Consider the following 14,534-nt stretch of genomic DNA (forward strand, 5'->3'; position numbering starts at 1 on the left):
CCACCATGGCTAAATTTTTTGTCTTAAATTTATAAGAAAAAATCAGTAAGAGCAAAACTGATCAGTCAGACAAAAAAAAACAGAAATACAGAAATTTCAAACCACAAACAATTTCAGCAAAGCCAAAGGAGTAGGTCCGGTAAGGACCGATTTTTGCCTCAAATTTCAGTTTAATCTGACGAAAGATTTTGACCACTTTTTAAACACTTAAGTGTCTATTTCATTTGATTCAATTATTTTTTGTGAAAGATTTGAACTCATTCAGTCATTAAAAACGATCCGATTCAAGCTTAAATATGAAAAATCTACCAAATTTGCGAAAAATGTCACTTTTCAGATGGTTTTTGTTAAAAATGAAAGTGGCCGCATCCGTGTTCATCCTCAATCTTTATATATGTTATGTATTATCATCAAATACAACTTCCATTTCAATATTTTGGATGAACACGAATGCGGCCAATTTCGTTTTACACGGAAACCGTCTAAAATTTAACTAAAATGCTGGAATTGTGAAGATTTCAGTAATTTAGCATAACCTAATGGTGCCAGTACTCAATATATGTGCATTGTATTGTCAAAAACAGCCAATATTTAAGTAGCAGAACCATTCTACTATTCAATAAATAAATTAAAGTTTACATTTTAACAATTTTGTAAAATTGCTATATTTTGGGGCCAAAACGGGCTCTTACCGGACCTACTCCTTTACAAAAAAAATCAACATTACTGAAATTGCTAATTGATCCCTTATAGGAGTTATTACCTCTGAAAGATGATTTTTACCAATGTGTTTTAATATTTTACAGAAACTATAATAGATAGAGAGAAACTTCAGACACAATGTTCAGCTAAGTAAGACCTATAAATAAGTCAACTTGACAGATATTGTCAATTGATCCATTATAGGAGTTGCCCTCCAATTAATATTTACCCCCGAAACTATATATGATAGAAGAGAGACAAGAGTTACTGAAGGGAAATTCAAACTTATAAGTTGTAAATAAACTGACAATGTCATGACTAAAGAAGACAAACCAATAATAGTACACAAAACACAACATAGACAACTAAAGACTGATCAACACACACTGGGTGTGATCTCAAGTGCTCTGGGAGGGTATTGGTAGAACCTGCTCCACATAAGGAACATTTGTGTTGCTCATGTAAGTACTAACTTGGTGATAAGTCTTATTCATTATATTAGGTCACATTGGTGGGGAAAGGGAACAGTATTGTAGTTATGACAATTGGAACATTTCAGTTATCATTGTGAAACAGATTTTTCTTAAATTGATAATGATCAACCATCTTGTGGTGGTGTATGTTAAATTTACATAGGAATAAGTTTAATTTGGAACATTTAGTTTATTGGTTTCTTTGTTAGTAGCAAACCTTTATCAGGGAAATCATGATAGTAATTACAAGCACTTGAATATCATATCAACTTTATTGGAGTGATTGCCCTTGGAAGAAGATTTTAACCATTTATATTAGTTTTCCGAGAAAATATGATAGACAGAAAGAAACTTCAAACAGCAAAACTATTAATAATTGTAATTGTAAGACCTGCAAATAAGTTAACTTGAACGAAATTGTCAGTTGATTCTTTATTAAAAAGGAGTTATTGCCCTTGAAAGATGACTGCATATTACCAAATTTTAAAGTTTCGTTCAGAAACCATGATAAATAGAAACTTCAAATAGCAAAACTAAAACAAGAACTACAAAGAAAAACAACAGAATTTTCAGTCGATTCTTTATAGTAATTTTTGCACCTGAAAGAAGATTTCTGCTATAACATTGTTTAGTTTTTCCCTCACATAGATAGAGAGTCAAACAGCAAAAAATTTCAGCAAACTACAAAAAGGCATATGTACAAATTGTCAATTGATCCCTTACAGAAGTGATTGTCCGTCAGGATTTATTTCCAAATTTGTTACTTTTTTTCAAAAACAATAACTTCAATCAACAAAAATATTAGGCAAAGTAAAACCTACAAATAAGTCACTTAACCGAAAATATCAGTTGATTCCTAATAGAAAAGAGGAGCGAAAGATACCAGAGGGACAGTCAAAGAAGTTATTGTTCAGGCAAGATGATTGTTACCAAATTTTAAATTTTCATTGGTTAAAACCCCAAACAGCAAAAATAAATATTATACAATACCTACAAATAAGTCAACATGGCCGAAATTGTCAGTTTAACCCTTGTAAGAAACATTGTCCTTGGAAGATGAACTTAAACATGTTTTGTTTTGTTTTTAACAGAAACCATGATAGATAGAAAGAAACCTCAAATTGTAAAAATGGATAACATAGTCAAACATACGAAAATTCAATTTTACCAAACTTGCCAGTTTATCCCGTTTAGGAGTTATTGACCTTTAAAAATGATTTGTATCACTTTTTGCAGTTTCTCACAAAACTTTAAATTATTAATAAATACTAGTATTTTTCAGTATGATGAATATGGATAGTAAACAAATAACAAAATTTGAGGTAACAAATAACAAAAAGGTCAGACGAACTCTGTCGGGTGGAAATCTAGGGGTTGGAACTCTATTTTTTTGGACGATAAATGCATTTGAATTGGGAGTCGAGACATTTGGTTGGAAATTCCCTTTTATCCTGCGTTGGAACCCCCTTTTGTAAATGACTGGATCCGCCCCTGACTTTTGATATATTTCGTATAGTGTCTGAGAAAAAATCAGGTAAAATGAAGAAACTAATTAACTATCAAAATCAGGTCAAGGTCAGATGAATCCTTTCTGACAGACACGTGACAAAAAGAGAAAAGCTTTTGTTATCTATTGGTATTACATAGAAAACTGACGAACAGATAACAGTGATAAATAGGGATACGCTTATAGCATTACACAAAAAACTGAAGTTATAGCAACAAGAACCCCACAAAAAACGGATGTAAACTCAAATGGCCCTACGGTTTACAGATTGCTGGTCCACTGAGGACATCCGTCGTGTTACTCAAGTTACAATTCACTAGTTCGCCTTCGATTCAAACTGCACAAGATAGCGATCAGTAGATGTCTATTCCAGAACATTTAAATTATCTAACCCTATAAGATGACAGAATGCGAAAAGTTTGCGATGAAAGTATGGGGTGTTTCCAAGACAAAAGAAAGACATGGCCATGATAATCATTGGACAATCATCTATTACAACCTATTTAGCAGTAAGAACGGTCAACCCAACACAAAGCTTGGGTTACTTTTTAAGAACTCTGAGGGTATGCAGTTTATGCTCTACTAATGCCAATATAAAGGAGAAGATGTGGTATGATTGCCAATGAGACAACTATCCACAAAACACCAAATTCACAACTATATGTCACCGTACGGCCTTCAACAATGAGCAAAGCCCATACCGCATAGTCAGCTATAAAAGGCACCGATAATACGATGTAAAATAATTCAAACGAGAAAACTAACGGCCTTATTTATGTAAAAAAATGAACGAAAAACAAATATGTAACACATAAACAAACGACAACCACTGAATTACAGGTTCCTTTATCTGTATTTAGAAGAAGACGACTTCAGACCGATCTTAGTCGCAAGTTTTTTTATTATTTTAATTTTTTTTGTTCAGGTCTAGTAGAATTCTAGTGCCAAATCAATGGTTTATTTGTACTTCAAGAGTAGGAGTCACATATCTGTTTGCCCGTGTACGCCGCCAACGGCACTTGAATCTAAAAAAAAACTCCTATTAAAGTATACAAGTGCCTGTGTACTCTGTGTGGAACTACTGGGGTGTATAGTTTGCAGGGTATTTATATTTATCTATTTGAAATTCAAGGAGTATGTCTAAACCCAGAGTGACGCAGAGCATTTTATACCGGTGCAGACACATGTTCTTTTGTCGAAGGTGATGTGCTTATCTTTATTTTGGAATGCTGTCTCACTGGTGGTTAAGTCACATCGCATGTAGTTCATATACATGGTGACCATTAGACCATTAGGATAGATAACTAGATAATAGTACTACTGGATGGTTTCGTAGGATCTTCGGTGAATTAGATGGACACAAATAATTGATTTCAAATAAAAGATAAATATTAACAAGTTTTAATTTTTATAAACGAACATATATACAGTGGAATATATTTTGTAGACATGTAATACTGGCTATGTTTATAAACAAATGCATCCGACGGAATAACAAAAAATATCAACTTTTATATATAAAGTTCAACACTAAAATATTCAACATTTGTACAGAAAGTTTAAAATGTATGTATACTGTACACTTTTACCACATTACACATTCAAAATGAAGTGATTTAAATAGTTAGTTTACAAGTCCTTTACTATTGAATCTACACACGAGATGTGAAGAAAGCACCATACGAAACAAGCTTTGTCCCATATATAATGAATGAATGTACAGTATATACAATCACAGTGATAAGAAACAAGCTTTGTCACATATACATTGTACAATGAATGTACAGTATTTACAATCACAGTGAGACGGTTCTGTACATGTATACACTGAATACTAGAGGAATTGTTTCTAAAAAGTTACGTTTAAGTAACCATTTTTTATGCTTTCGGGAAACGATCTACCCTGTAGTAACTTCGACTTTTCCGACACAAGTTTAAGTGTTTGTAATATGAGCACTGTATGCACCATTTAGTCACATGTACAAATAATTAAGTGTATTTTAGCATGTAAATTAACCATTATTCAATATGACAGACAGAATCAATAAGTTATTTTCTATGATTGCATTTTATGCGTAAAATCATGATGCTCTTGCAACAGCACAGGACTATTAAACACCTCGCCACAGATACTACATGTATAAGATTTTGTGTTTATTTGTGATTCACTGTGGGTTTGTCGGAAATGCTGTTTCAAAATTGTCAATAATCTAAATCTTTTACGACACAACAGACATAAGTATGGTCTTGTGAGGTTAGTTTTGTCTTTACGATAGTGGACAGAGAAAGTTGGAACGATAGAATCTGAGATATTATGGGAACTGTCTTCTTCCTCCTCAGGTTCTTCCTCCATTTTGACAGCTGGTTTAGGTTCATTCCAAAGTTTAGATATTACATCTTGTAACTTGTGATTGGGTTTTCTGAAACCTTGTACATTGTGCTGTATTGTCGGACGAATAGGTTCAGGTCGTTCTATTTTTGGTGCCTGTTTGTTCTGAAACTGTTGCACAAACGCCATGTTAAACCGCGCTGTGTCTGGAACTGGCTGCGGGTTACATCCTGTCAAATGATTTTGTGTGTGTTTGGTCAACTCATCAACACTACGTGTCCTAAAGAAGCATAAAGCACATGCAAACGGACGGGAAGCGAAATCGTCGAAATCTGAAACTAATTTTGCAAATCTTCCAGTTGTTGGCGGCTCCATCGTTACACCCGGTTCCATTGGACGTTGGATTGGTGGATGTTTCTTTCGTTTCGAAGGAACTACGGGACAAAAACTTTTATTTGCGTCTGCGTGACCATTTAATGCTACGGCCTGATAATTAGCTACACCGGATTGAAAGGGTCTATCGTTATCTCGCTTAAAGGCCATTTTAAGAGGCGGCTTTCCATTGCCATTCATATCATCTTTTCCTGGTGAAATGCCTTTTTCGGAATTTGACTGATTTATCATACTAAGATGATAGTCTGGATGATTGTCACGGATATGACGCTGCATGTGTCCATATGTAATAAACGGCATTCTACAAACGTGACAAATATGACACTCTAAGTCATGTTTCTTTACGTGACGGTCATATGTACTTTTATAGTTGGTTGCATATGCACAGAATGGGCACTGATGACGCATGTGCTTGTAATCTTCCCGTTCAACATGTCTAGGAACTTTTGCCTCTTGTGTAGAAGATTCATTGTTTTCAAGTTCCTGGATAGACATATCTAATGCTAAGTCATAGTCGTCATCATATTCTAAGAAAGCACTGTCGTCTTCCCTTATTTTCATCTTATGAATGTTTTTCAAGTGATAGTCCAATACAAGTTTCCGGCCGAAAGATTTGTTACAGAACTGACATTTGTGTTTGGCAATACCATCATCACCTTTAGATTCATCATCAAACCCATTTGTTAACGGTTTGTTCTGTAATCCGTTCACCATCTCATCGTCTTTACTTTCTAAATCATCGCCATTGTGGAATGTATTGCCGTTTGTTGCTACCGCTGCATTAGTTTTGGACAAACCATTGGTGTTTCCATTTGATTGTTCATATTCATTATTCATTGGCTTATTGTGACTATCAGCTGTTTGACTTTGTTCCTTGTTTGTACTGGTCTGGTAATTCTCGTCATCACTTTCTATAATCGGTTCCGTGTGATCGCCATTATGTTCAGCAGCCGGGTCGCCGTTTTCGCCATTCTGAGGGTTGTCTTTGTTATTCATATTATGATAAGATCTTTCGTGGTGTACAAGACTACCTGACGACATGAAAGGACGATTACATAAAGTGCATGTGAACTTTGCAACGTAATGTTTTCGAACATGACGAGTGAGTTCCGAACTTTGCATGGTTCCAAAAGTACACAGTTTACAGTTAAATTTTGGTTTTTTCTCCTGTTTTGTAGCAACATATGTATCAGCATGTTCTCTTCTTTTATGAAATTCTACATTTCCAACTGTTTTAAATGGCATATTACATATGTCGCAATTATATCCTGCAACTGCGTGCTTCCGGACATGACGGTTCAAATCAGATTTATATCTAGTTTTATAGGCGCACATTGCACATTTGTAACGTTTTGGAAGATGTGCTTTTTTGCCAATCGGTCTAGCTGTTCCTGGATACGTCAGATTAAGTTTAGAATCTGGTTCATCGAAATCGTTCCCATTTGTTGGAGTTTTTAACATCATATTGATTTTAGAGTAATTGTTTTCATTAAAAGAGGCGTAGCTATATATACTATCACCTAGCATTGATGGTGGCGCCCCTTTTGCCATATGATATGAGAGTGGAACGCGCGGTGACATGTTTTCCTTTATCGAGGGTGTGGAGGTGTTATAATTAGAATCCAATGAAGACATTCCACCTTTTAGTTCATCTGAGAATGCTGGCGATGAAGGTTTTCTCAGATTATCAAAACAATTTGACTGACCAAAACCAAAACCAGATCCCGAAAATTCAGACGATGAATGACTGTATGAGGGTGTTTGTCGTCCATTTAAATCATGCATATCTATAGCAACTTTTTCATTGTGACCTGATGTTGAATATTCGCTTGTTCCATTTTCGAAAGCTGACTTTTGGCGGGAGAAACTTTCATCGAATTTGGTATCTTTTGACATGACTGCCGGACTGTGAGGTTCTACTTTAATACACACTCCATTAATAGTCTCCGGGTAGTTCTCGTCCATTTCTAAAAAGAAAAATGTAAAATGAGACCAGGTTAGATCAAATACGGTGAATTCTGTCAAATAAAATGATAGTGGACACGTGTTTTGTCACTTTGAACCTGGAGATGTACACATTGCAATGCTAGTATTTGTCAAATACAGTTGAGTTACTCATGATAACTAGGATTGATAAATGGTTGCTTATTAACGTCCAGTGGCAAATATTTCATGCATGTTCAGGACGACATGACAACTAGAAAGAAATTATGTTGTATGTATGCGTAAGGTTGGACCATGAAACAAGGTCAAGAATAACGGACAACCTTAAATCATTAGGCATCTGTATACCAGATATTTATAAGTATCTTCTATCGGGTAAAATGGAAAGCTTTATACGAAAAAGCTACCACCACCACCACCACCTGCTCAGTGGCGGATCTAAAAAAATAAGGGGAGTCCGTGGGTATTATACCATATGGTATAACTTTTTCCCTGATTTAAGGACTATGAAACCCTTTGCTGTTTCGATCCTAAACATATGAAAAATTTACAGAAAATATAGCTTTCCCACTGTATCAGCTCGATCTAAAAATTCGATACTAAATCATTAGAATAATCGTATGAAATGCAACATATGATGTTCCTATTAAACATGTTTTTGAATACAGTAACAGTTGTTGTACTAGTATTAATTAAAAAAAGTGAGTTATTATTATTCAAAATCTGATAGAGAAAACCCCTGCAAATATAAATTAATTGGAGTTACAAAATCCCAATTGTCCATCAAATGCAACCTTTCTAGTACTGACGATTTCTATATATAAATGGTATATATGTTTAAAATGACTGGTCTATAATATTCAAAAAATCATTGTCTGTTTTTAACTGTTTTGGTAGTATTGTACTATCAAAATTCACTATACTCTTTCTTGGGTAGGGACAAAAAAACCTTAAACATACAACTTACTACGAATAATATGTTAACTCAGATATATACACGTTACTTGCTTGGTGTCAAAACTTATTTAAAAGCCGAATGCTTAAACTCTACAAATATTAAAGTCATTTGAGAAAATGGTCCTTGCGGTGGAGGCCTCCAGTTTGGTAGATCGTGGTTCCGTTTACCGGCTTGGTCAACCCAAAAGGAATTAATATTAACTAATTAGTTTGTATTTGCGGCTTCTCCGTTTAACATGTGGCATTTAGGAGTACTGACAAAAAACGGTCAACTAAGAGTGACATATCTTAATGCGAATTGTTACTCATATATGAACTAGCACATTATTGACATATCTGAATGTGAACTAGCACATTATTGACATATCTGAATGTGAACTAGCACATTATTGACATATCTGAATGTGAACTAGCACATTATTGACATATCTGAATGTGAACTAGCACATTATTGACATATCTGAATGTGAACTAGCACATTATTGACATATCTGAATGTGAACTAGCACATTATTGACATATCTGAATGTGAACTAACACATTATTGACATATCTGAATGTGAACTAGCACATTATTGACATATCTGAATGTGAACTAACACATTATTGACATATCTGAATGTGAACTAGCACATTATTGACATATCTGAATGTGAACTAACACATTATTGACATATCTGAATGTGAACTAGCACATTATTGACATATCTGAATGTGAACTAACACATTATTGACATATCTGAATGTGAACAAGCACATTATTGACATATCTGAATGTGAACTAGCACATTATTGACATATCTGAATGTGAACTAGCACATTATTGACATATCTGAATGTGAACTAGCACATTATTGACATATCTGAATGTGAACTAGCACATTATTGACATATCTGAATGTGAACTAGCACATTATTGACGTATCTGAATGTGAACTAGCACATTATTGACATATCTGAATGTGAACTAACACATTATTAATGGTTTGATTGAATGTTGTTATTTGCTTCGCATCCATTGGCAAATCTTAAAATTGAGAATGGAAATGGGGAATGTGTTGACAACAAACCGACCATAGAGCAGACAACAGCCTAAGGACACCTATGGGTCTTTAGTGTAGCGGGAAACTCCCGCACCCAGAGGCGTCCTTCGGCCGGCCCCTTAAAAAATATGTATACTATGTTCGGACGTCATACTAAACTCCGCATTATACACAAGAAACCAAAATTAAATTAAATACAAGACTAACAAAGGCCAGAGGCTCCTGACTTGGGACAGGCGCAAACTTGCGGCATGCATGTTCAGGACGACAACAAATTAACAAACCATCCAATTGGTTGTACTTCTAGTAAACGAATATGGGGGTCTTTAGCTGAAGATCTCGTGATTTCAGTCCAAAAGTCATCAAATGAATCGATATCTAAATTCCCTATTTCAAGTAAGATGCTCATTGTTTCCTGTAGCTCTAAAGGTTTTGTGTCCAGATATGTGTGGCTATGACAAAATGTTTTGGTTTTGTTATTACAAGTGTACTTTTAAGCGAGTTCTTTTGATTCTCTTTTAGAATTTAAGAATTTTAGAATTTTAGAATTTTAGAATTTTAGAATTTTAGAATTTTTTCAGCCAGCTTTCCTCCTAGATCTGTACAATGTCATAGATTCTGCGTATAAACACTTTTTATATAGTCCTACGTGACTATTAAGTTGAATTTGGAAAAAAAATCAGCTCGATATTGCTAAGAAGAAACAAAGTTGCAACGACTCTGTCATCGCCCTGTTGGCTTCAACATAAAGCAAACCCAAAATACATATTTTTATATAACCCCGCTTTTGGTTGCTTATTCTCTTTATTTGTAAGATTCGATCTCAAAATTCTTTAACGACACCTTTCTTCAAATCAAATAACGTTTCAAAACATTGGTCTCAAGTGAATGTACCTGATGACTCTTGACAAATATGTCGTACTTTAGTTATAGTTTTATGTATATCTATATCCCATGTTCAGCAGACCAGTATCAAAGTTATGATAACAAAAACAAATTCATTAACCCTACTTGTATGAGTATTTATGATAATGGATAGTGTTTAAGACAGAAAGTTCTACATGTGCATACGTCTACATGTACTTCGTTTTAAATGTACTTATTCAATAGGTCTTAATATAGACAAGCTCTTTAAGTGGGGCTACTTGCCACTTCGTTCAGGTTTCGTAAAAGAAACACTTATATGTCATAATTGTCAAAAAGTCACGTTTTTTCAAATGTGAGCTCTTGCTAAAGAAAACAAAAACATGAAAATGTTTGAACTGTCCAAAACTTGAAAATGTGAAAAGTATAGATGATACTACATGGAATAACTATATTATAAAATTTGTTCAGTCCGGCTGTTTATAAAAAAGAAGATGTGGTATGATTGTCAATGAGACAACTCTCCACAAGAGACCAAATAACACAGAAATAAATAACTATAGGTCACCGTACGGCCTTCAACAATGAGCAAAGCCCATACCCCATAGTCAGCTATAAAAGGCCCGAAATGACAAAGTGTGTTTGATCTACTAATATAATATGTATTTAGATAGACATTATTGAGTTCGAAAAAAGCCCCAAAGAAAAAAGTTCTGAATTAATTTTTTTCAAGAGTTTTAGCTCTATGTTGTTTTACGAGATATCAAATTTAAAAAAAAACCAAACACATGAACAACCAATTGTTTTCTTAGTTAATATTACATTGTATTCATAACTGAGTTTTTATCTAATTTTTTTTTCTCTTTGCGTTGTACATGTTGTATCAAACTTAACTATTTGAAGAAAAAAATAATTCTAATAAAGCTTCTTTTTTTACTGACGGTTGACAAACGATTTAGATATATAACATCAAAAGAGACACTTAAGACTTATTATTAATTTATAGGGAGACATAATTCAATTGAAACATATGAAACAAAACCAACTGACATGATGTCAAAACTAAATCAAACATAAATCATAAGTTCGAGCATATAATGACAAAAAAAAACCCGTTTAAACAATATATTGAAAAGAATATTAAAAAATCTAAAATTTTAATTAACAATAGGAATAGAATACCTATTAAACGACTTAAAATCACAATTGCATATTCGGTCCCTTCTTCGAAAAAAATAGTCTATAGATTTACTGTCATTTTTTTGGCAGTTCTGTTTTTTCACTTACGAGTCAGTTTACCTTTTATGTTTTTGACACAATTTAAGTGCTTTAGTTATATGCTTTTTTTTTAAAATCAATTACGTAGTATACTTATAGAAGGATGATTTTGTCCTCTCATTTCAATTCAGATTACGAACCTTTCGGGTCTTGTTTATAGGATGGTTTAGTGCTATTTTCATTTGAAGTAGTAACAATTGTTAATTGTAACCAGGAACTGGGTCGTTATCGGCGAAAACGTTATATAATTCGCCCAGCGGAACGAGCAAAATGGACGATTTTTCACTATTTTTTATTTTATTTTATAATTTCCAATCAAAGGGACGTTTCGTTCTCCACGCACGCCACAGGAATCCATCAATGTGAGTTGGGGTACCAGTGTTCGGCTTGTTAGGAAATATTTTGTTAAATATATCTTTCGGTGCATAACATTATAAGATATTTATTTACTTTGGGTGTAATACGATTAATTTCACTTTGACTATATGTCCATACATAAGAATAACTGGCTTTTCGTAAAAACTGGCTTATGACTGAGAAAATTAAAGTGTTGTTATAACTCTTAATATTAAGGCAACTCCAAAAATTATTCAAAATAATAGTAATAATCGGTTGACATAGCTTAAAGCTTATTTATTAATCACTAGTTATATAGGTGTATGTAATTTGATTGAAATATCAGGAACAGTATTAAATGACAACTTGTCGTAAAATAAATGAAATAAATCATAATGTCGGAAGTTATTTTGTTATGTCATAAAAATGATAATTTATAAACACCCCGTGGTCAAATGTTCTTTTTTTACATTACTTTAGTACTACGTTATCTAAGCCAATTTTTTAAACGGTATTGGTTGTATATTGATCTCGCTTCGGGAAATTTCAAGTTTGCAAAAAAACTAGTTTAATTTTTCAGAACTGGTTGTCTATGAAAATCGCCAGGCGAATTAAAATAGCTTGTATTAACGGACAATATCAAGTATACTCGAATAAATAAATCAATTGAAGCAGCCGATTTAGTAATACAAATCATAGAGAAAATGTTTTCGTTAAACGAAATATAAATAAAAGCAACACTCAAATATAAGCATTGGGGCTCTTTTCACAAAAATCTTTATTAAAAATGTTTTAAGATGTTAACCTAAAACCTTCATGACTTATGCGTAGTTCTTCTCTTATGTTTTTTTTTGTGTCTGGTTCTAGCGAGGGTCCTAGTGAACGTTTGTAAGTGTTACCAAATATCTTTAATAACACAATAACAATACACCTATAGATGAACATATTTATAAATCAATGTAGTTTATACACAAAAGAAAACAGATCGGCTTCTTAAGTTAATGAACAATGAGTAATAGCCCGTAAATAATCCATTTCTATTCGACAACATAAAAGTCAAGATGACATATTTCTGCAATAAACTTTTGCTTTTGTAAATGTTTGACTTTTTGTCGCTTATATTTGCATATAGAAATCGCATATAATGCTGCAATTAATATAATTTTTCAAGACGTACACTTAAGACCTCTAGAAACATTATAACATAACAATTGCATTTACTTGTATTTGTAAACGCATTACTTGTTGACAACTTCGTATTAAAGTTATTAATGACCTTTGTCGAATCAATATGAAACGGCCTCTTTGCCAAAAATAAAACTTAAGCAGCTTACACACTCACAAATTCAAAAGCGAGGTCGTGACGTATAGAGATATGTCTGCTTATAATCAACTTTACAGCAGACGTACCATATGCTTTTACGCGCCAGATCATATTACTTTATCAGTGCACGCTGTAAACTTTTTATCTAAAGTATCATTCTGAATATATATGTCTTATCCCATATAATGTTTAGTCAATAATAAAGACAAAGTAGCTCAAAATTCTTCAGAAATGAATAACAAATAGCTTAAATATACATAACGTCCTCGAAGCACATTGATCTATATAAAAAATATTGTAATACATCGACCTTAATAAATACTTTGTACAACACATGAATTAGTGAGCAGACTTTAATGTACTTTACAACTTTACCTATCTGAACTACATCAGAACTTTATTGTTTACTATATAAAACAAATCTTTTTAAAGTATCTGAAAACAAAACAAAAAGTATGTAAAGTTCTAAAATAATGTTATAAGTATCTTACCGTTGATGGATCTAGTAGTGAACTCTGCTGACCGACTTTTTCGTTAATAGTGTTTGCTCTGTTCTCACTTTATTCACCTATATCGTTCTCACTAGCTAAGTAGACTGAGAGTGTACAAGTATTAGCTTGGCATTATATCAAATCATGCTGTTGTACTGCGCACAGTCGGTTGATTGGCCCCAAGGCAACACGCGGAAACCTAGTCGTCTGCTTGTGAATAAAATGATATTGATGGATGGCTTATAGTCTTACTTAGAATCAGCTAATATTGCTTTGTATAAGCTAGCAAATCGATTATTCTACTCCACAAAAGAGTGTCTTGAATAAGATATTGAGGATATTGGCAAAAAATCAGTCGTCAGCTTGCTGCTTAAAGATGTACTTATAAAGTTTCTTAATACTGTTTATGAGTTTTTGTCAAATTGAACAAGCTTTTTCAGCTTTTTCATCGATTTTTTATGCACAGATGATGAAACAGTTGGGATTTTATGAATTTTCTCGTATAAACTGTTAGAACTTATATAACATGTTGAAACGCACTTTATAATGTAATAGAAACGTCAATTGATATTAAATACTTTTTGTATTGAACTGTTCAGTAGAAGACCCCAAGGGAATTACACGTATGAACATATGATTATCAGGCCTTCAAAGTTTGAAGTTTGTATTATAATTGCAGTAAAATAAAAATGATAGTGATCTCAGTCTGCAATTAACAAAACTATCCATTCTTAAATCGTACCCTTAGAGAAGCTTATGTTTGTTCATATTCTAAGATGCTTTCAGCAAGACTTCTTTGTGAACCCCCCCCCCCCCCCTTTTTTTTATATCGTGAATGATTGAATATATATGCTTATTCTGTTTAAACTGGTTTAGAGGGAAGTCTTACCTGT

At 33.3% G+C, this 14,534-nt stretch overlaps 1 protein-coding gene across 1 annotated transcript; it reads right to left on the reverse strand.

The window, feature by feature from the left end:
- Positions 1-4,060: 4,060 nt before the first annotated feature.
- LOC134712814 (zinc finger protein 423-like) lies at positions 4,061-14,184 on the reverse strand. Its single transcript, XM_063574722.1, has 2 exons — positions 13,642-14,184; positions 4,061-7,371 (listed from the first exon to the last, which is right to left on the reverse strand). Exon 2 carries the CDS (start codon positions 7,367-7,369, stop codon positions 4,739-4,741), a length of 2,631 nt encoding a protein of 876 aa, XP_063430792.1. The 5' UTR covers positions 7,370-7,371; positions 13,642-14,184; the 3' UTR covers positions 4,061-4,738.
- Between the last annotated feature and the right edge of the window lie 350 nt (positions 14,185-14,534).

Source organism: Mytilus trossulus, chromosome 3, assembly GCF_036588685.1.
Source record: "Mytilus trossulus isolate FHL-02 chromosome 3, PNRI_Mtr1.1.1.hap1, whole genome shotgun sequence".
NCBI classification, from domain to species: Eukaryota; Metazoa; Mollusca; class Bivalvia; order Mytilida; family Mytilidae; genus Mytilus; species Mytilus trossulus.

Coding starts and splice junctions, on each gene's coding strand:
- LOC134712814 (XM_063574722.1), bottom strand. CDS start 7,369: ATGGACGAGAACTACCCGGAGACTATTAATGGAGTGTGTATTAAAGTA.